The 23,491-nt window shown below is 41.3% G+C and overlaps 1 protein-coding gene across 1 annotated transcript in view; it reads left to right on the forward strand.

Moving 5' to 3' along the window:
- EXT2 (exostosin glycosyltransferase 2) overlaps positions 1-22,314 on the forward strand; it is an 81,028-nt gene extending 58,714 nt beyond the window's left edge. Inside the window, exons 10-14 of the mRNA XM_074809752.1 lie at positions 3,876-4,042; positions 11,129-11,272; positions 11,821-11,949; positions 13,144-13,226; positions 19,472-22,314. Of these exons, the coding sequence (XP_074665853.1) occupies positions 3,876-4,042; positions 11,129-11,272; positions 11,821-11,949; positions 13,144-13,226; positions 19,472-19,610 (662 nt within the window). The 3' untranslated portion in view covers positions 19,611-22,314. The remainder of the gene's footprint in view (positions 1-3,875; positions 4,043-11,128; positions 11,273-11,820; positions 11,950-13,143; positions 13,227-19,471) is intronic.
- The last annotated feature ends 1,177 nt before the right edge of the window (positions 22,315-23,491 follow it).

The following is a 23,491-nucleotide window of genomic DNA, read 5'->3' on the forward strand; positions in this document are numbered from 1 at the left end:
CCAAGGCACTTGCTGTATCTCCCCAGCTGCTGCCTGACTGTGACTTCCATTGAAGCCCATCAGTAACGTGGTTGAATCCTTCCGACTGGCTACTAATCAACATCACGAGCCATGCAAGTGTGCATCAGTGTTTGGGCTGATGCCTCTCACCTTCTACTAGAAGGAAAAGAGGTGAGTAAAACTGGACAAGAACCTGCATACTTGTCAAATACAGGCCATGGTTTACAAGACCACCCAGATAAAGGTAGATTTTTACAATCACTTTTTCAATCTCACAGGAAAAACCTCGGGGTAGGAAACTGAAAACAAATTTTGCCAGTAAATATTACTCTGTATTTCTTCTCCTTTCTTTTGGCCACCCATGCATGCCAATCCTTCTTTCTAAAATACAGCTCCAAGAAAAACTGACTTTTGAAGACTCTTACTGTGGTTTGGAAGTACTGCTTTGTTTTCCTAGTGAAGCAGTGTTTGGACTCTGGTGTCTTTAAGCAGTGTGCAACTGTGTTTTATTTAAGTGTTGTGTGAGCTGTTAAATCTGAGAGGCCCAGTGGCGATGAGGACGTGGACACTCGTTCCAGGGAGCAAGTTTTACATGATGGAGTGGAGCAACTTCTTTTCTGGTAGTAGCTATCTTCCTAGGCAACAGGCTGACAGTGGAAAGAGGGCAAAGCTGGCTAGGAAGTAGACCTGATTCTGGGTCATTGTGGAGTTGGAAGTGTGTGTGCCTAATTGTATCATGTTGTAACCCATTTATTTTTGGTGTTGTCTGTCATCCAACATTCTTCAGATCCTTCTGCTGAGAACACTTCCAGAATTTGATTGCATGTTGTTATTTACAAACTAAACCCATTTTCTCAGGATTTCTCTTATCTTGGCCCTTACAGTGGCTTTTTTCATTGACACCCATTTTACCTCCTTTTCACTCTCAAAACACACAAGCAAGGATCTTATTTCCTTGTGCTATTCTCTGAATTTCTGTATTTGCTCCCCATGTCCTAGTAGTTTACATTCAAGCTTCTTATTCTCATCCTGATGACAGCAATCTCACTGTTCATAGGTTCACGGTTGGAGTCAGAAGGGGCGGTAAGGTCATCTGGGTTGACCGGTAAATCATGAGTCACCACATTACCTTTCCTTTCAGTCCAGTGGTTTCTAACTTGAGTGCATCTTCTATAACAGTGCCCAATCTTGTTGGAAGACAAGATGTACAGAATCAGCTGTAGTCCTTGTTAACTTCTTCCAGAGGTTAACCACTGTTACTATTAAAAATGTCTGCCTTATTTATACTTCGAATTTGCCTGGATTCAGATTTCAGTCATTGTTTTTTGTTATGTCTTTCTCCAGTTGGTTGAAGATATGTGGCATTTTTCTTCCTGTGTAGACACTTGTACATGTTAATCAAATCCACTTTTCGTTCCTCCTTTTAGTAAGCTAAACAGATTGATCTCCAAGTTCTACCATAGGCATTTTCTCCTGCCCTCAAATAACTTATGTGGTTCTTTCTTGCACCATTTCCAGTGTTTTAACATGATTTGAAAAATACGAACACCAGAATCAGTGTTTTAGCATCTGTCTGTGTCTGCATACAGGGGGAATTGCCCTCCATTCTCCCCGTTTCTTACTACTTACCCATCTGTGTATGCAAAAATGGCATTAATCCATTTTGCCCCAGCAGCGCGCTGAGAACTAATGTCCGCTCTGACCCCTTAATCCTTTTCAGCAGCTGCTTTTAGGGAAAAAGCTGCCTTGATCCTGGTGCTTAACTGTGTGTTGAGTTATCTCAGTCTTTTTTTTTTTTTTGTTCAAATGCACCTACTTTACGAAGCAGTCCAAAGTACTCAGTATGACCTTATTGTCCTCACTATTTTTCACATCTCCGGGATTTGTGTCACTTGCAGATTGCACTGGCAATTTATATATATTTCAGACCACTGATGAAGATTTCAGTGGCTTCAGGCCCAGGGACGGTTCTTACAGACTCCTACCACAGAATCACAGAATGGCTGAGCTTGGAAGGGGCCTCGGGAGATCTTCCTGTCCAACCCTCCTGCTCAAGCAGGGTCACCTCCAGCAGATTGCACAGGATGATCTCCAGATGGCTTTTGAATATCTCCAAGGGTGGAGACTCCACCACCTCGCTGGGCAACCTGTGCCAGTGGTCGGTCACCCTCACAGTGAAAAAGTGTTTGCTCAGGTTCGTGGGGAACCTCTGGTGGTTCAGTTTGCACCCATTGCCTCTGGTCCTGTCCCTGGGCACCACTGAAAAGAGCCTGGCTCTGTCTTCTTTACACCTTCCCTTCGGGTATTTGTACATACTGATGAGACTTCCCCTGAGCCTCCTCTGCTGCAGGCTGAACAGTCCCAGCTCTCTCAGCCTTTCCCCATAGGAGAGATGCTGCAGCTCCTTCGTCATCTTCCTGGCTCCAGCCTGTCCATGTCGCTCCTGCACTGAGGAGCCCAGAGCTGGACACAGCACTCCAGGTGTGGCCAGTGCCGAGCAGAGGGGAAGTGATCCTTCCTTCAAGGTGTATCACAGAGTCACACAGAGATTTCTTCTACACATTTTCATTTGACACAGAGAACTAATAAATTCTGTGAGCAGTCACTTTGTAGTTGATTTAATGTATTTTTCCTTATTTTTCTTATACCATTGTCATCCCCTCCATTTCACCAGTGTAAGAAACTCAAGTGTTCATCTATCTGCTATTCACAAGGTACTCAGTCTTATCTTACAATGCTCTCTTTTTCCTCAGGTTTTCATTAAAATATGTTTATGTGAAAGCTGGAAGAAACCAACAAATCACTTTTATCCTTGTTCAGCTATTTGTTTAGCTATTAATTAAACTACTTTTTGATGAATTGGTGCTTTTGGGACGCATTGTACTGTAATAATGGCTACTGTTAAGCTTTGTGCTAGAAAATGTATATGGTTAAATATGTGCATTTAGAATTAATGTCTAATATTTGGTCCTTAGTTCTATTTCTTTTAGCTTGGTGCTCTATACTTTTGTAGGAATAGAATAGGATTTTGAAAATTTCTGAATATATGCAAAAGTGGGCAGAAACTGTTAATGTGAAATTAAGGTGCTACATGATAAACACATAGCAAGAAATGCAAATCTAATCCCATTGTAAAGTGAATTGGATCCAGTTTTGTATCTACAGGGTTTTTTGTTGCTAGTTAAAGCATGGTTTGGCTTGTGAATTTTCATGATTATGTACCCCAGCGCATTCTACCTGTAAGGATGCTGTAGGGCACAAGTAGAATCCCTTTACATTTATCTCGCTTAAATTATCACTGTGATTTAGCACTTTGAAGATGAAAGAAATTTCTCATCCGCAGAATCTACTCCTTAACTGTCAACAGTGATTAACATTTTAGGTGTATCTAGATTTTTAATTGATACCATAAAATTTATTTTTCTCAGCACTTGGTAGAACTAACATTCTCTTTCAAATTCTTTACGACCCTAGACTTGCGGTCAGTGATCGCATACTGCTGCTTCAAATTCTTTTAAATAGTTGCAGTTGAGTACAATGTCTTTTCTTGCTGTGTGTCCTAAACCAGTAAATACCTAGTATCACTGACTCTTGTTATGTGATTACTGCAGGCTGCTGTTTTGGGCAAGCTATTCCCCGTATAGCTGTCTGTGAAGCTCCCTGTAGAGAGCAAAAGAGGGAAATGTAGCTGAACTTCTGTCTCTTGCCTTCGTATGCTCACGTTTGCCTAACTGAAAGTCAGCTGTGAATTGACCATTAAGAAGCTTCTGTTTAATATGTGAAGAAAAAAAAAAGAGAAGCTAAAACAGCTGTGCAGACCTGTTCAGAAGTAGAGTATAATACTGAATTCCATTTCTTTTACTTTTTCTCTCTAGATTCCCTCTGGCCAAAGATCCGTGTTCCCCTGAAAGTTGTTAGGACTGCAGAAAACAAACTTAGTAACCGCTTCTTCCCCTATGATGAGATTGAAACAGAAGCAGTGTTGGCTATTGATGATGATATCATTATGCTAACTTCAGATGAACTCCAGTTTGGCTACGAGGTAAGAGAATTGGGTTTTCCCTGTCTCTTAGGCTGTCCGCTTCAACACTGCACGTGTATGTAAAGTGGCGGAATCACTGCATAGTCTGTTGATTCAGATTGTTGCATCTCTCTTTACCATAACAGTTCAATGAGGACTGCAGTATTTTTACAGATAGTCACTACTTTATGGAAAAAACTGCCAGCTAACGGAAAACTTTCAGTAACTGGCACAGTAATGCCAAGAGACTCCAGAAAATGTTGTGTAATTGGTGTAATGGAAGCAGTCTGGAGACTGAATTGCATCCTTCTTAACAGTTTCAAACAGTTTTCAGACAAATCAGAAGTGCTATCCAAGTTAATGTGTCTTGATGGACAAGACAAGTTTCAGAGATTAAGTGTTGGGAACAGAGGAGGCCCCTTGAGGACAAGCCGAAGTACGGTGGAGTGCGGTGAAAAGAGGAACTGAAGAATGTCAAGGAGGGGACGCCTGGGTCATATGCCTGAAATGGCAAAGCTTCAACAGCTGCTGTTGTAATGAGGGTATCAACAAAAAGAGAGTTTGTCCAAATCAGTTACCCATGGCAGGACGAAGAGGAGGCAGTCTTCACAGGCATTTGAGTTGTTTGTTAAAAAGTGCACTCACTTAAAGCAACACTCTTGTCTTCCTTCCAGAACATTGGTTTGGATGTGTTAATTTTTGTCTTCCGTTTGTATTTGAGTATACGACACAGTCCGTAATCTGATGTTACTGTTATGTGTGTATTTAAGACAAACACACTATATTTGTAAATAAATCAGAAACATTAGAAAATGTAGTATCATATTTTAAGAAAGGTTTGAATAGTTTAGTCACACCTGTACCTGCAATGTCAAGAGCAAAACAACACTGGGCTTCATACATGAGAGCTAGAACGTGAACCTGTTACCTAAATTGAGAGAAACAATGAAAACCACTTTTCTAAAAGGTAGAAAGTAAACTAAGTATGGCAGTTGTCTCATTTTTAACAATCTTAAATGTAGTTGTTAACAGAAGAAGATATTTTTTAGGAGATGGTGGAAGTGTTTCTTTGACGTGAATACATATGTGATAGATACACGGCTCTTTCTCCCCCTCAAGTGAAAGAGACTGTTAGCAAGTACCGAGCTTTTGGACTCAAGAAATGACTTGTGGTAATGTGGGTATGCTGATGTAATAACAAAGATGTTAAGTAGTGGAGACAGAGGTTTAATCTATCATGTGTGTCTCCAGAAAGGAAATACTTCCCTTGCCAGGTTAAGAGTAACGGGTTAGTACATGAAGTGTGAAAGATGGACTGAAGAGAAGACAAGCGAAGGAAGGGGTTTTTTTTGGCCACATTTGCCTTCTCTATACTCCTTTGTCTACACTGAGTGTTATCAGCACTGCACTGCAGCAGCAGAGCAATCTATGTGTTGGCAGTTCTGCAAGTTGACTGACTTTTGTCTGTGTTGGTGCTTACAACTACTAGTTTTGAGGGTGAACTGATGGGATGAAAGATAGCAAATGCTTAGTGTGCGTGTGGTGTAAATCCTGGCTTCGTCTGCAGTTTGATTTTCATTTTCATCGAGCTGTCTCAAATAAAAAGCGGTTTTATAAAAACCTAAGTGACAGCGTAAGTAGTTTCAAATGACTCTCTGCTACTGGCAAAGCAGGCTTTGAAGCAGCGATTCCAACTGCAGCTGAGTTTCAGCTGGGTCAGCCAGCAGTCGTGAGGAGTAGGACTGTGGTGCTTGTGTGTCTGAAGCGTTAATTTAAACATCCTCAGTGGAGAATATCTGTAACTTCACATATATTGAGTCTGGTCACTGAGGCAGGAAAAGGTTATTTATCCTCATGAAAAAAAAATGAGACAAAGTTGACGTGAATTCCCCTGGAGTCGGTGTGATCAGGTGGCAGTTGGGACTTACAGCTCCTCACGCCCAGGTCTGGCTGTTGCACTGTGCTGGCTCATTTACTGGCCTTCTGCGGACCATGTGCATTGATTGAGTAACAGTCCTTATAGTCCGCGTGTGAATGTGACTGGACACGAGATTGTTTGGTCTGGCAAATGAAAAACTATTACATTTGCAGTTTTTTGCATTTTATTATAAATCCTATTCCTTTTTGAGCCTGTGAATTCAGCTTACTGCACAGCCACATTGATGGAAAATTATTGAGCAGATAGTTGAGACAAACCTGTGGGTAGTTTGAATCCTTGTATTTTGAGATGGCTTTTTTTCCCCTATTAAATAAATGAATAGAAATGTCTTTGAATTCAGAAGCACAGCAGGTTATTTTATAAATACACAATTTTCCCCTCATAGAGGGTGGGTGATGTAGTTCCTATTCTTTGGCACAGAAATGAGGGGCTGAAGATTGATCTTTCCTGTCCCTGAGTGTCTGTGACTCGCTTGACAGGCCTGAGCTGGCTCCCAGATGTTTAAATTGTCCTCAGCTTGTGATAATTTATTTATCTGTTTATGTGTGTTACCAGGAAAGTATCTCTCAAGCTCTTGACTCATTTGCAGGGGAATCCAGAGGGAACAGTAGCAGCATATAATGTTACTAGAAAGTTTTCTTTTAAAAGTATGTCTGCTTCTGCTTTGGTCATAAGAAGGGCTGGAAACGTGACATTCAGTAATTTTCTTTTCTCCTCCTAACATCCTTGAGACTTTACATTTAAACATGTGGCAAAACCCCCTCTGTCACAGACTTGTCTGAATGTATAGAGCAAGCCTAAAAAAACCCAGAAAACTTTGATCTCTGTACACTTTCAGCCATAAAAAATTATAGTAACACTCAAAGTGTCAGACATTTTTTACTTGTTAAAAGTGAACTATTATGGTACAGTGATTTATGACGTTGTGTAAATCTGTTGGAGCAAGCAGAAAAATAGTCCCTGTGTGCTGCTGTATTAAGGTAGCAGAAGAATGCTCATGACATTCTGACTTTGAAAAAAGTATTTCTGTTAAGTTACATGATGAAATCACAGGCGTGACTTGGGGCGCTGGAAAAAAAACTGTTAGGCTAGACAACTTTTTCCCCACTTACTGATCTTTGTTGTTCACAGAGGGAGTATCTGAGAGACCCAAGAACAGGAGCGAGTATTTAGATTATCATAATCTTAAAAAATTGAAGCAGAACCATTGGCTGCTCCTGAAGTGTTTGGTGTTTGAGACTGAAAGCAGCGGTTGTAGAGTTCCCACCTCTGTGTCTCAGATGGCCTCGGGACAGATGGCTTAGCATTTCTGTCACCCTTGAAAGGTGGGGATAACAGTTTCCAAGTAGGAAGGTCATGAGCATTTCTTACTACGTACTTATGCAGCACTTTGTCCTTACAAAAACGTAGTATTTTTATTACAGCAATAATAGAAATAATCTAAATTGGGTTTATTGTCTGAGTCCATGGGTGTTGTTCATAGAAAACACCGCCCGGTGCATTGCTAAGTTTGCGTGTTTGCTGTTGGAAGCTTTTTGCCTTCTGCTAGGAGATGATCTTATTCTGTCTCAGAGCTGTTTTTCAGTGCTTCATGTCTCTGGCATTCTTTTAAAAAAAAAAAAATCAACTCTCTGATGAATTGCATATTTCACTAGGCTTAAATCATCATCAGGTTTGAACGCTGCCTTTGGAAGAATTTTTCCTGACCCGTTTGACTGTTAAAAGTATATTTTTCAGCATTCCTTTGTAGGAGGAATAATCTTAACTCTGCTTACCAGAAGACTTACCCATGGGTAATTGTTGGCCACATTCAAAGTTTTTCTTCAAATTGAAGTTATTTTACAAATTGTGTGCATGTGAAGCATCCTTTACGTTTTAATGGGCTTGGTGATTCCATTTTGCTTTGGTGTTTAGTAATAGCACAAGCCCTCCCTTTGAGGACCAGGGGATAATTAGGAGTGGATGGGGCTCTGGGAGGAGAGACGCGATACAATTGGTTGGGTTTTCTTTCGTTTGTAGAGGATAGTCAGTGTTTCATTCTTACAATGTTGCCATGGTAACTTTGGAAACACCGATTCTTTTCCTGTTTATTACATTAAAACATTTTCTAGTTGTAATTAGCCAGTTCCTGAAGTGTCATGTGACTTAATGTAGTCTAATAAATATGATGAATAAATGTTGGAGTGTGTTCTGGAAAAGGAAGTGCTTCTCTGTGCTTCTGGCTGCATGGAGAATGAATGGTGGCAGCTGTGCTGATGGCGCAGCTAAGCAGCACAGAGTAGTTGAGCCTGGGAGGCAAAACCTGCTGTGGAGAGGTGAGACTGGAGGGTGTTTTAGCTCAGCTGTTCGCTTGGGGAACTCAACTTGGAAACAAAATTACTATCGTTTTCTCTTGGTGTCTCTTACAAGATTTTTAGGGAAACTACCAAGTCAGAACTTCTGTTTGACTTTTCATCTGGGAGATGCTTCATCCAAAACTATTTATCTTCGGGGTTGTCTAGCAGAGTCGTTGGAATAGCATTGTCCGCAAAGAAGCGTACCTCCTCTTCACTTGGCAATATGTTTTTCCTTGGATGTGTCCCTTACCAGTATTAAATCAGGCTATTCTTCTTTAGTCTGAGAAAAACTAATAAGATCACTGGCTAAAATGGAATGTATTCCTAACAGACTAATAAATTATAGGCAACCATCAAACAAGAAAATGGCTGGTGGTACAAAATAGAGTAGTATAAGAATCATTACTACTGTTTTTATTCTGAAAGCTTCCTTATAAGCAGTAGCCATATATATTAATTTTGGCACAAAACATATGTATGGATTTGGGCAATGAGCTGGATGCAGCTATTTGGAGCCTTTCCAGAATTACCATTGAATGAGCTAGTGATGAACATTATGAAAAAGCCAAGCTTTTCCACTGACTTTGATACCATTACTTTTAAAAGGAATCTTTGTTTAAAGCAAACAAGTTATTTTTTCAATGCATCAAACTGACAATTTTCAGAGGCCAGAATTAGGATAGGGTTGAGCTTGATAGTGATACAAAGAGTATGTATGAGTAACATGCCTTATGGTTGGCTTTTATTTTATGTCATTTGCACTCTTGGAAGATGACACTGAGGGCAAAAACTAGAGGGGATATGAGTCTTGTGAAGGTACTGAAGTCCCTTGGGAAGGCAGTAGCTGAGTTTAATCTTTCTTTCAGCTGCCTTTAACACGCATGCCATTCCCTCTACAAGAATTCATAGCCCAGTATGCTGCAGATCTGTAGTGTTCTGTCAAATCCTTTGTTGAGCCTCGGTAGCTTATGTGGTGGTGCCTTCCAGCAGCTGGGAGATGGGCATTTTAATAGTCAGGTTTAAAGAAATATTAAAATGAAATCATTAATTTTTTGAGTCTTGGAGAGTGAGGAATAAAATTTTGGAAGAGGACGTGACTGTACCTTTGGGTTTGAGTTCTTTATTAATGTTTTTGACATCATGTCAAAATGGGTATCTCAAGCCCTCACTGGCTTGCCTGCCAAAAATCTGTATTTTTTTAATTAGCTGATGGCACTAACTTGTAACAATGTCCTGTGAATTCTCCTCCTTGAGTTCCAAATCATCTCTGCTTTCAAGAGCCCTCTGTGTTAGAGCGTTGTCATATCTAAATACGATCCCAGTACTTGTGCCCTAGAACTGTCTGGAAAGATTGATTTCTGGGTAAAGTATGAGTCAGGGAGTGAGAAGATCTGGTTCCCATTCTTGTTTCCTGTATGATTTTTGGCAGGTTTCCTCATCTGTACATTTGAAATAATAACTGCTCTCATCATGGGATTCTGAAGCTATATTAACTGACAGCAATAAAATGTGTTGAGATGTACAGATGAAAAGGTATATAGTAATACAAAATCACAGAAACGTAGATATAGAAGCAGTAACTTAAAGCTGATTGTTTTATCATATTTACTTTGACAAAATACTTGCATAGAGCCCTTACAGTCCAGGCCTCCCAGCTGAAACATACTGGCACACAAAAAGTGCCCACAGGGAACTGCTGACGAGGTGAGGTTTGCAGGATAATGGAACACCAGGTAACACTACTGCAAATTCAACTGTAGGGTTCCTTTGCCTTTTGTACAGAGAAAAGAGGTTTGCTAGTGAAGTGATCATCGGGAATTCATGAGATATGGTGTTGTCGATCTTGCATGCACAATGAAATTTGGGGTTGTGTGTGTTTGTTTATACACTACCAATCTGAAGGAGAAACTCTCGTGACCTACCATTGTGTTGGAGAGTCAAGACTTGTATTCTTCCAACTTGCAGTTATTTGGATTAAAGGACAAATTTTGAGTAATTTGTCTGCAAATAATGCAGATAAATACTAACTTTAAAAAAACTAACTAAAAAAAGACAGACTGTGTATTTAGCAAGCAAATAGCGCTCAGACCCTTCTAATTATACTCTTCTAATTATAATCCTTTCTCCCTTTTTCCTAATGCAAAAATTGTCCATTATTTAATGTGGCCAGCAGTGTGGAGAACTGGGGTTGCGTTAATGATGCCCTTCTCCTTGTTCTTGTCTACCGTGTTTGATCCTGTAGTCAGCTACAAAATAATGTATGGAGTGACAGGGATGGTATCTTGATTGTATCCAGCTGTCTGGAACAAGTCAAGGGCAAAGAGGCCTTCCATGTTGCAGTAGATCCATCCAAGCACCCACTAAAGAATACCAGAAATATTAAAATATAAGCCTGTTTTAAGCCTGTTCCTATCAAAGGAAGCAGGTTGGTTAGATCCAAAGCCAGCTGTGAAAGCAGTTAGGTTGTAGCCATATCTACTGAAGTTAACATCAAAAGTTCCCTTTTAGTCATGCTTGGTTTTGGTTAGTGTTAAAATTTTTTTGAATGGTTGGTTGTATTTCTCTACAACAAGGGAGCTGCTCTTGCTTTAGAGGCCTTTTGCTGTGGGGTGTGGTTTCCCTGAGTTGTAGGGTCCTCCCAAAGCAAGTTTGGGCTTTTTTGTTCTTCTTCCAGGCAGCTTCCTATTCCAAGAATTGGGACTTAGAAGAATTGATGTGATCTTTGCACCACTGTAACCCTAACCTCCCAAAGCAGATGTGTTGCATCCACACGTTCGTGTTTGCTTGCTGTGCAGGCCTGCTTAGCAGCGTGTCACGTCTTCTTCTCTTCAGGTTTGGCGCGAGTTCCCGGACAGGCTGGTTGGATATCCAGGCCGCCTGCATCTTTGGGACCATGAGATGAACAAATGGAAATATGAATCAGAATGGACCAATGAAGTTTCTATGGTGCTCACTGGGGCAGCGTTTTACCACAAGGTAATATAACTTCTAGATACCCATATACAACATGAACCTTTTTTAAAGAGCTCTGTGTGTTTCTGTCGTTGTTCTGTGTGAATACACAACACCACAAAATGTGGTGCCATGATTATGTTTTCTACAACAGTCAGAGAACCAATTGCAAGCTTTCCCTAAGCCTCCTTCAGTGGCTGTGAAAACAACTGATTCGTCTCTGCCTGTAAAATTAAGCCGTTACCTTCATGAACTTACAGAAGAACTCCTGCCAGTTTGCATGACCTGTAACTACACTGCAAATTTTGCAGTGAATGTAGCTTTGTAGATAGCAGTTTAAGAAAACAAAACTGATTGTAAAGAAATTTGTGTGCTGGTCAGGAGAGGAGTAATTATGCAATTCAGCATCCAAAAATTGTTTTCTCTCTGCTACAGTAGTCCTTGGCTGAAGGCAGTATCACAGTTTGTCCAAATCCATCCTTAGCTGCCTGCTGTTCTGTGACTGAAATAGTCTTATAGTTACTGCATCTGTATTTAAAATTATCTTCTCTCTCTTTCCCTCTATCCTGCAGTATTTCAACTATCTTTACACCTACAAAATGCCTGGAGACATCAAGAATTGGGTGGATGCTCATATGAATTGTGAAGATATTGCCATGAATTTTCTAGTGGCAAATGTCACCGGCAAATCAGTCATTAAGGTGGGACTTCTTTGCAGTTTAGCTTCACAAAGTTTAAAAACGTGTACATACTCATATAAATTTATTTAGTAGGCTTCAGTATATTACTTAATCTTCCTTTTTCTCTCACTTACCCCCGGTAGGGTGTCTTGTTGTCCTTCCATGGTAGAAAGGCCCTTTTGGTAAAACTTTTACGCTAACTGGGAACAGAGAATTGTCTTTTACCAGTTGTTTCTGGTAGGTTTTTTAGCCATCTAGATGAGGTATGAGAAAGGTAATTTAAATGATAGCTATATATATGTATGTGCATTTATATATATGTATACACGCCCACGTACATATATTTTAACTATTTGAGATCACTAGAGGAAAGAAATTGCCAACTGTCCACAGCTTGCTCTGTCATGGCCTGGCAACAGCTGATTTATAGGAATGTTAATTGCAAGAATGTTAATTGCAAGATCAGCTTTAAATGAACTTTTTATCCCTGAATTAATTTCCTGACATGTTTCGACACGTTTTCAGGTCTGGACATTCACTCTGTACATTCATTTCAAAGTGTGTCAACTTGGAATGAGATTTAGAGGCCACCAGGCGTTCCTTCAATTAGCAAGGTCCATTTTCCCATCTGTCCATCATCATTTACTGGGACTGGTGGCTGCATTTCCTAGAAAAGTCTTTAGAAGATAAAGTGTGTGTTTTTGCTGAAAACGTTTTTGAGCTGTATGAGGGCACAGCAGAGTAATTTGGCACCTCTGTGCGATTCGGAGAGTCTCGCAGAGTTTGCCAGTCAGCTATTAACTGGAGCGAGCAAAAGAGCGTCTGTTGGATTAACGTTACGGTGAAGTATGGGAAGCTATATTTCATCGCTGTTATGGCTGCAAGAACAAATGGTGTTTATACAGGGACCTTGGCAGTGAGAAAACAGTCATTAAACAGGAATTAAGGAGCTTGTCATCGCTGCTTCTTTTCAGTTACAGAAGGAAAAACCCCTCCAAGCCTTTTTTATTGGGCCCCTGTGAATTTCGCAGTCAGCTGGGCCAGATGGAGCTGAATGGAGGAATGGAGTGGCTTTTTTTTTTTTACCCCCCCCCCTTTTTGAGACAGCTCAGCTTACACTGCAGGCATGTTCAGAGGTATCGCGCTGCTCTCTGTGCAAGGAGATTAATGTCCCTTCTGTTGATATTTGATGATATCTGGCGTGCCTTTCTGCAGGTGACCCCACGGAAGAAGTTCAAATGTCCAGAATGCACGGCAATTGATGGGTTATCACTGGACCAGACACACATGGTGGAAAGGTGAGTGACCACCCTTTATTCTTCTGATTGCCTTGTTCTAGATCCCTAGGATCTTATCCTGTGTCTCATTAAATTAGAATCAAAAGTGCTCACTGATTGTATTTCTGTAAATTACTAATTTTGAAAGAGCGTCGTGTGGATTCGATCAGCATAAGTCATTCCTACAATGGATGATGTGACATTGACAAGTGGACTACTGCAAGAAAGGACTTCAGAAGGGCACAATTTATAGCAGCTTTGCTGCGAAGCATATAGGACACATATATGGAATTCAGGTTGCTGGCAGTACTTTCAGTAATACCACATTTCTGTTTTACTGTGGAACATCGACTGTAATGAGTATGAGATTTATTTTTTTAAACCAGACAGTTGCTAGCTTACCAAAGAGCAACAAGGATATAAATTATTAATAATGTTATTTGAATTGGTGTTTGTACATTGTCTTTCCTCCAAAGATTGTGAAGCACGTTGCTTCCACTGCATGATTGTATGTCACATTTTTTAACAATGGCAGCATTATGATATTTTTATGAGAATTTAGTTTTGAAAAGAAGTATGTATTTGGAAAGGCAGTGAGCATTTAGAGTGAAATACTGAGAGCTGGTAAATAGAAGAGTTGCATTCCCTGCTTTACAGTAAAATGGCTTCCCAGCCTTGACCAAGACACTAAACTTCCCTCTGCCTTGGCTTCTGGATGTGTAAAATAAGGGAAAGTTTCTTCACTTTTACAAAGTCGTTCAACACCCGTGTTTGAAAAGGGCTATCTGACAATAAGTGTACGTACTAGTTATTAGGTGGAATTAACCTGAGATCTAGGACTGACAAAGGCATTACACCTTAGGTTTCTTGAGCTGTTGCATCTCTCCTGCAAACTTTGGGAAAAATAATGAGCAGCCATAGAATTGATGGGGTAGGTAAGCAGGGGGTAGCCATAGTGCTGGAAGAGACTACCAGAAGAGGTGAGAAAATTAAAAAAATCTGACTTGCATTTAAAATAGGCCATTTCAGATTTGCACTAAGACATAACATGGTTATCTTACCAGTTATCATCTTAATAGTGTCCTTCTCTGCAGTTCTCAGCAAATTTAAAGTGTTGTATCCATTTACTGGCCTTTAGCAATGTAAGTGATATTTATGTATTGTAATATATGCAGTGAACTAATACAAAACTGGTTAGTGGGTTGGGGGCTTATTCACAAGAAGAGTGCATACGTGTGTCTAATGTGTAAATACGCGTTATACATCACAAACACGTATCTGGCTTGGCTGATTGATTATTAACCAACATCATGCCAGGTATTGAAGAGCGTGATCACCAAGGTTAGTGACAAAGTGTTTAGACTGGATGTATAATAAGGCTTGATTAAAAAAATGTAAGGCAGAAGTAAAACGTACCCCATTAAGATGGTAAAAATTACTCTGCAGAAAACTTCTTAAGAAAGGGGCTGGAAGCTTTGTAGATGTTAAACGTTAGCTGAAGGGGAAGCACAAGAGGTTGTCCTGTGTCTAGTAATTTTGCACTGGCTTACAGGATGGACTACCTGAAGCCAGCTGAGCTCTCCTATGATCATGCTAGTAGCATTACAACAGCACATAGGAATTTCGGTCATGAACTGGGTTCTCATTAAGGTAAACACTGTAAACACAGAAGATGAAAAAGTGCTTTTTGCTCCAAAGTGCATTATGACGCAGGGCAAAGGTCATGTTTCCATGTCTATAGCAATTCTTGTATCCTCAGAGTAAAGTATCATTGACAGTTTATTGAGAACATGTTTAAATTGTTGCTTTGCTTCTCTGTAGTTTCCAACAGTGGAGATAACTGGGTTGTGGGAAATGTTAGATTGGCTGCAAATCCACATACTTTTATACGCCCGGCCAAAGGAGTACATGGTGGGATAGAGTCTGAGAGCAGGAGAAAGTCTAGGGGGATATACAGTTTGGGTGTATTCAGGCTTCACTCTGAAGTTCATTAATATCATACTGAAACTGCATGCTCCACCCAATACCTTCTTGCCCTGCGTTGTTATTATCTACCTTCAATATAAGGGAGTTATTTGAAAATCTGAAAGGGTTTCTTTTTTTGAAATCTTCTAAGCTAGCTGTTAATTTTAAGTGGATAATAAATGATAGCAACTCCTAGAGCAAATTTTCCTAAGTTAGCAGTAAGCAAGGCTCTTACGGCTCGTGTGCGTGTGTATGTATATTTGTGTGTATGCACACACACGGGGTATTCTCAGGGTCAGGAGAGAAGCTCAGTGGAAGAAGTGCATGCATCGGGGAATCCTTCTATTATAAAAGAATAACTTTCTGTACAGGTAACTTTACAGTGTTGGGTACCGAGAACAAAATACCTGGGGTATCAGGCAGAGCCATTATCAGCTTCACTTGCAGCTTCCCAAAGTGCCTGACTTCTTGGTTTTTAGCATTCAGAAATAGTGAGCAGGTAGTGTGAGCTAATTACTTGCCCAGATTTCCAGGGATCAGCCTACTTTGTGAAACAAGCAGGTTATCAGGGTTGTTACGAGCATGCACAACACTTGGTGTTGGGTTTCTGGCTCAGAAATAGCAGAGAGATGCCCAGCAACTGCCTGATGATTGTTTTGTAAGCGTAAAAGTTTTGAGAAGTCGGTTGTGGAGATCTGTGCAGGAGGGACATATAACTAACCAGTTCTCTTGAGCCTTTTGGCACTTGCAGCAGAGACAGAGGAAAGATGGTACAGTTGTGCTCTGTCTCTTATTAAGAGATTTTTTTTGACAAATACTGAAGGATATTTACAGCGAATCATGGGAAAGCCAACAGTGCCGTTCTTCCTGCTGTGTAATTTCTCTGAGATAAATAAAAGACTTCAGTCCCCAGGGTTATCGAGCTCCATCATTAAAATACATTAACGAAAGAAAGCTTTGAACCAAGAATCCCCTTCTTGCCCTAGGTTAGCCTTTATATCAGGTCACGGAAGAAGCTGTAGGAGGATCTCATAATCCCTGTATTTACAGGTGCTGTTTAAGTAGCAACAAGTTTTCTGCCTTCAGCATCTTTGCATCTGGCTCTCAAAAATGGAGAACTCTGTAAAATGCAGCCTAGAGGGCAACTGCCTGTACAGTAAATACAACAAAGGACTGAGCTGCTTCTGCAGCAACATTAACAGCAGTGTCTTGTTTAGGACATGTAAGTGTGTGTTAGAGTCAATATAGGAAACCATTCCCTTCAGAGACAAACTGACCAGGTAAGAGTTGGCCAAAGGCTGCAGGTGCAGAGTCACCCTGCCAGAAAGTATTAGGTTATAAGGGAGAGGAAACTGATTGAGAGAGACCTTAACAGACATGAAGTTCACCCAGTCTGCCAGGGGCAAGAGGGATCTCAGTTTCTGAGTTCACACAATCTTAATTCCTTGTTGAGCACAACCGCATGTTGTTGGCACTGCAAGGAAAATAAAGAATAATTCTTGGAAGCAAACATGCCTCTGTTAGTACAAATTTGCAAAACCATCGACACAGCCAAGAAAAATACCTTCCCTCCATATTAAGGTGACATGTTACATTCTCATGGCTACCTAGCTTTGAATGTTTAATGTTCTGGATATCCTTTCTGGTTTATATTGTCTGAAAGCAGCAAAGGCTTTGGAATTCAAGTGATTTAGTTCAGTGCAGGAGATGACATTTTTGGAAGGAGGCGACTTTCCTTCAAACACATTTTGACTTGTGTATGACATTTCTTTCATCTAAAAAAGCCTGTTTCTGATCTTTGAATTTGGTATTTCCTGAGGACTAACCTTTCTCATTCAGCCAGAGTGATTAGAATGTAACTGATTTTTCCATTTTTCGTTTTTTCATTTCTTTATCTATGAAGTGGTTTCTTGGTGGTTAAAGATAGTGTACTGGTATGCTTGAATGGTCTTGTCACCAGAATAAGTTTGGCTGTAGAAGGATTCCATCTTGATATTTTCTCATAAGACCTCATCTTTGATTTGGGAGTATAACCTCTGGAGGGAAGAGGTCAATTTTGTCTCCATTATCCATTTAATTTTTTGTCTTTTGCTCTGAGGGTGCCACTTAGTTCTGGTTGTGACAATGGCTGATCTGATGTGGACACCTGCCTACCTGGCAGCAGGCTGAGATAACTAATTCATTTCACACCGGCCACCAAGCAGCTGTTACATTACAATGTCCTTCAGTCATCACTGGCAGAGGCAGGATTTGACCCAGTAGACTGGAAGTATTCTTGTATCCCAGAAACCAGTGAGGGCCAGCAGCTGTGCAAACTTCTCACATGCACATCTCCCATTGCATCTTCCTCCTCGCCTGTGAAGTTTGTGGTTTGCCTGCCACAAGGTTTCTCCAATACGTGCAACTTGGATTACAGTTAGCCACCTTTCTCAGAAGTAACAGATGATTTGGAAGTCTGACTTTATCTGAAAATGAGATGTGTTTAAGGTATCTCATGTTGGGCACCTCGTGGAGGAAACTGCTTATTGTTCCTGGAGAAAACACTCGGTTCCTGCTCTTGGTGTCACCGTAGCCTTTCTGTGCCTAGGGCCCAAAGCTCACCCTCCCAATTCCTCACCTTCTTACTGCAGACACTGAACAGCTACTTGAGTCTCTTTGCTTCAGTCCTGGCTCACGGCTCCGTTGCTACCCTGGAGCAAATGGTGCTTGTGCCAGGTCTAGAGGTTGCTTCCCACTGCACACGGTTTCCTCTTACACTCTAAATTCCTTTTCATTTGTTTCCTAGTCCAAAGATTTGAATCTGGAGGTAGGAGGTGGTATGAGGGGATGAGAAGGTAGCAAAAAGTGAAATATCTGCATTTACCTACATAAATATTTTATTCAAGTATCACCCCATATGAAGTAGTTTTCTGACACTTCTCAAGCCAGAAAATGGCCTGAAATATGACCATTATAGCTTGCAACAGCTATGTAGAGATGTAGCACTTTAACAGCCTGGGCTTTGTGTTTTCCAGTCATTTACTCTAGTTAAGGAGGGAGCCATGGGATGGCTCAGAGGCTGAGGAATTAGTTTTGAAAACCAGTCTTGCTGTCCCATCTACTTCAAAAGAGTGTTTTGGGGCAGTGTTGAGCAGTCCCCATCACAAAACTGTCACACTCAGTTGGTGTGATTGACCGGGTCTGTTGAGGAAAATTATCCTGGAGCCATAGTGACCCCCTAACCCTTCAAAGGGGTCGGGAGAGGGTGCAGTGGTTGGAGAGCAAGAGACCTGCTCTGGGACCGCCTGCAGCACGTCAGCCTCTACAACCGAATTAAAGTTCTCCTTTCTTTTTTGTTTTCCCTTGTGAACGGCAAAGGAACCGTGACCCGTTTTCTTGTAGCTGTCTCTGTTATGTGCTGGGGACTGTTGTCACGATTCTTGGTGTCTGAAGTTCTTAGAAGCTGTTGTATAAAGTACACAGCTGATGTTAGCTGAGGGCTGGCCGAGGTGAGATAAGCCAAGTTTTCCCTGCCTTGCTTCCGCAGGTACCGTGCCTTTCGGTGAAAGAGTTAAGGAGGGATGTAAGGTTAAACATCTGTTTGCTTGTTTTTTGAAGCACATGGCTGTTCCCTTCCACAGCATTACTGACACCTGGGATTATTAAAACTGAGTCAGTCATCAGTGGTCCAATCTTTTTTGTGCTAATGTGATGCCCTACTGTTCAACATCTCGTTATTTAGACAAGTAAAATAAACTAGTTGGTTTCATTTTATAGTTTTAATTCAGCTTCACTTTTAAGTTATGGTATAATCAGTGCTGCCTATACACTGAGGCGTGTTTATTTTTGTGGGAGAAGATAGAGCTTCTGAAGAAGCCTGAAAAACCCCAGACTTTTTAAGAACTCCATTTTCACAAAGGCTTGGTTTTTGCAAAACCTTTGTTATGAGCCAAATTGACCCAACAGTGGCCCTTTAAGAGACATGTTGGCAGTTAATCTGTTCTGGTTTACAGCATGTACATTGCTTTAAGAATGACTGGAATTCTAGGGGGAGGGAGAAGGGAAGCTTTGACCTCCATGTGCACATGTGCTGCTGCCAGCATCCCCTTGCTCGTCTCCGTGATTAAATGGATAAATCAAAGAACACCAGCTTCTTTTCAGTTCTCTCTGCAGTGAGGCTCTCTTTTTATTTATTAGTAGCCAGCACGGCTGAAATACTTCCAAGAGCAAGAGGGAAGGTTTCTACCAGTGATGTTGGTGTGGGAGCTGGTAGCCAGCCCAGTTGTTGGGGTTCTTAATTACACTGCTTTCCCTTTCACCAGATCGGAATGCATCAATAAGTTTGCCTCTGTCTTTGGGACCATGCCTCTAAAAGTGGTGGAGCACCGTGCTGACCCTGTCCTGTACAAAGATGACTTTCCTGAGAAACTGAAGAGCTTTCCCAATATCGGCAGCTTGTAAAGGCAGCTGTGAGACAAACCTGAGTGATGAAAACAACAGCTGAAAAGGTGCTATGAGGAATACAAGGCCCTGAAGAAAAATTGCTAGAGAGTGGGTTACATCTGAGGGAGCTGGGAATTACTGTTGTATTCTGGTATGTTGTCTTCCCTTTGCATTGCACAAAGATGTAATGGAAAGCTGAACAACTGCTGCTCTGTTGCTCACAGAGGATCGAGTCTATTCACGAGTCCTCCTAGAAATGTCACACACGCGCTTTTCTCCAGAGAAGGCTACACACCTGGAAGAATTAAACAGAACCTCCCTCTCTGTGGTCTGACTGGCATGACTGACCTCTTCCATCAAATGCAGCAGCTCTCTGGTTTGTAAGCATCCATCCATCCAAAGCAGCCGTCTGCAGTGTATAGCTGCTCTCCTGTGGGAGGAGCGTGCTGACTGCCTGTGCGGTTGGTGAGCCTCTGTCTTTTGAGCTTAATTGTGGGCTTAAGTAACTGTGTAACAAACATTTTCTTCTGCATGGTGAGACAAATGTTTATTTTTTTACATCATCAGCAACAAAAATCTGTGTCGTGACATGGTTTAAAGGGCAAAGCATTTTGTGTTACTTAAATTATTCTGCTGCAAATTGAGACACACAGCAGCTCGGAGGATGGTCTCCTTCAGAGCAGAGACCTGTAGGACAGAACTCCAACTGCTGCACCTCTTCTTGCTGCATAAATCTCAGGTTTTCTGCTGCATCCATGCAAGAGACTGTGACTCTTATGTCAAAACTAGTTGTACTATACAGAAAAATATGTATCTTTCAGTCTTACTATGTTTTTTTATTTTCACTATCAAAACAGCGGTCAGGCTGCAGTTTTACATCGTAGCCGTACTTGGGAACAACAACTATGTGAAGTAAGTTTTTCACCACTGAATCTTTGTCAGCAAGTAGTGTGTTGTAGTACTGGTTTGTAAAACTTAAATATACAGAAACTTCCCAATTACAGCTTTAATGTGCAGGGATATGTGTATGTACAAGACCCTATTTATGCACACTTACAAACTCTTGTAAAGTACCATTGCTGGAAAAACCGTTGGGTCTTTGCTTGTAATTTAAGGAACCCGTTGCCACAGGCTGCCACTGAAACATGCAGCTTAGGAAGGCTTGTGGAGAAGCTTTACATTTCTTAGGAGCATTGGAGTTGTTTCTCAATACTGAAATTAACCTGAATGAGAAAACTAAATGCATCAAAATTAGAAATAAAATTGCCTGGACTGTTACTCTTGCCCTTTGATATTAAAGATGAGCCCAAGTTGTGCTGAGAAAGGAATCTCTTTTCCAGCTCCGCTGATAAAATGTTTGTTACCAGATGATTTCACTGTCTTTTGAAACCTCCGTTGCTGCCAGTTAGGAGACATCCTACTTGATGGGCTGTTTTTCTGTTACACTGCAAGCAACCTTATTCCTCAGATTTTGCCAAACCCCAAACAATAGGACAAGTGTTAGGCATCACGGTTCACCCCCTCTCCTAAGCTGGATACGCAGCAATGACAGAAACCAAATGAAAGTCAGGCTGGAAACAGGAAACATCTGCTCCTATTTGTCTCACCCCCACTAAGACTTATCTTATTGCCCAATGCAGTGGATGTGCTGTGAATGAAAATCATATTGGAACAATAGCTCTGAGGGGATGCTTCACTTCATAAATCCCCTGGGATGTGCCTGTAAACTGCATCGTCCGATTCTCTGGGAACATTTAATTACTAGTAAATGTTTTTTGCTGCAGTCTTTGTTTCATTCCTAAGTTGCTGTGGGAGGGGGCGTTGGGGAGCTAGGAGGATAGCTGTTGCAGTGACAACAACTGCTGTCTGCACAGTGGGTAGCACAAGACAGAGGAAGGTTCGTCGCTCGCTATTTCTCCTTTGCAGCCTCTCAGGTTCACTCTCCTGAACTTTTCTTTCTGAATCTTCCTGTTGATTTATGTCCTGGTGCTTGAGCATCGGGAGAGACCAGCATGTTTCCCTTGAGGAGTTTGCTTTAAAAGAAAGAGTAGCTGTGACAGTGCGGTAGTCACTTCAGCGTTGGCTGATCTCAGCTTTGGCAGGCTGTAGCAGTTTAACTGGTTATAACATCTTCCTTACCCAGAGTTGTGAAGCTGCTGTGATTTCTTCATTCTTTCTCAGTAAGCCAGTAAAAAGCGCACGCTTTGCACAGGGTCTTAAAAGACACAGAGGATTTGAAATAGTTGGTGGAATATTTTTAGGTGGGGACAGTCTAACCAACCCCCCTAAACTGATCTTATAGTCTCGGGTCAGTAAAAAGGCAACAGGTCCTTGTGCCTGCATCCCAAAGCATCTGAGTGGATTCCCCTTCCACAAAATGCCCAGTGACCCCTATCGATCATGCTTTGTCTTTTGGCATTTTACAGTTGCTTTTATAGGGCCGTCTCTTTTAGGTAGTAATTTGTCTCTGGTTTGTGCCATGGAGAAAATCGGGCAATTGACTGGAAAAAAAATTTTAAAGAAAAAATAATAAAAAGGCCTACTTCTCTAAGTTTATAATTGGGATGTTCTTGATGCAAAATCTGTAAAGGTAAGATGTACCTGTGTGTCTGATTTGGAATGGGCTTGTTGTCTATCTTTAAATTAAGATAATTTTTAACCTTTCATTGTATATATGTTATTAAAAAGAGGTTAATATTGGAATATTAAAAAGTAAATCCAAGGAGTGTTTGTTGTATTTCACTTCTGGCGCAGCACAAGGAGCCATGGATGCATTTAGAAGGGAGAATTGCAGTGACAGGCTGGTTTGCTGCATAAATCTGTGTTAAACTTGAATATCCACAGTGTACTTTAGAAAGATCTGTCAATATTTTGTCTTTCCCATAACTAGAATTGGATGGTTGTCTTTGAAGTGGAAGTTTGCTCTGCACGAATTCATCCCAGTCACCTTTTTGGGGAGAGCAGTTGTTACTCTAATTTTCTGCCAAGATTTGACAATAGCATTTATCTTGGAGAAATAGGGAACAGATCCTTTCTCTTTTTGTGAAGAGAGACAGCAAATATTGAAGACCTGTGCTTTTGAGAAACGAGCTTCAGCTGAGTCATGGAGATCGTGGAATCCAGCGTGGTGGCAGCTCTTTGTTCGCAGGAGCGCCGCAGCGCGGTCCCTGCGGAGCGTGCCACAGAAGGGCGGCGGGTGCGCGTGCTGCGCCTCGCTCCTTGTGCGTGGCAGGGTCGTGGTGAGTCTTAGGGATACATTTTTAGCATCACCAACTCGCCCTGCAACGTCTTGACTCTGTCCTTCCTCGCAGCTCCACTATCTCATTACAGGACGTGCCAATTCAAGCCCTGATGTTCTGAATTTCCTCTCTCCTGCCATCTCCAGCTCCTGCCATCCATAGTGCTTCCGCTGCTCCGGTTCAAGTATGCTTTACTGCAGCAGCTAGTTTATCCCTATTAATTATCAATTCAAGAGCCTTTTAAACTCACGGGCCAAGAGACACAGGTATCCAAATTGTTAGGTGGGATTTAAGAGATGCTCAGTACTTCTGACTCATTTTCCTTTTAGCCTGTACTGGTGAGTGTTGAGCACTCTGGAAAAATGCTATACTGAGACACATGAAAAATGGATTTAGGTGGGCAATTTTAACGTTAAAATGCCTTCAAGATTTGGCATGGATGCCCTCCATAATGTGTGTCTGGTACTCTGGGTACTTCTCACGAGTAGAGCATCTTTTGATCAGGAAGGATCTTGGAATGGTTAATCAGTGCTGCGTAAATCTTCTGCCCAGCCCTTTCACATGGCAGCTGCTGTTGTAACAGGGCTACAGTACAGGAAAGAAAAACTAAATTGATGGTGCTGATGAGAAAATGGACTTTAAATGCCCTAGCCAGATATC

The sequence above is a fragment of the Strix aluco genome, chromosome 31 (genome assembly GCF_031877795.1).
Source record: "Strix aluco isolate bStrAlu1 chromosome 31, bStrAlu1.hap1, whole genome shotgun sequence".
In the NCBI taxonomy this organism is placed as follows: domain Eukaryota; kingdom Metazoa; phylum Chordata; class Aves; order Strigiformes; family Strigidae; genus Strix; species Strix aluco.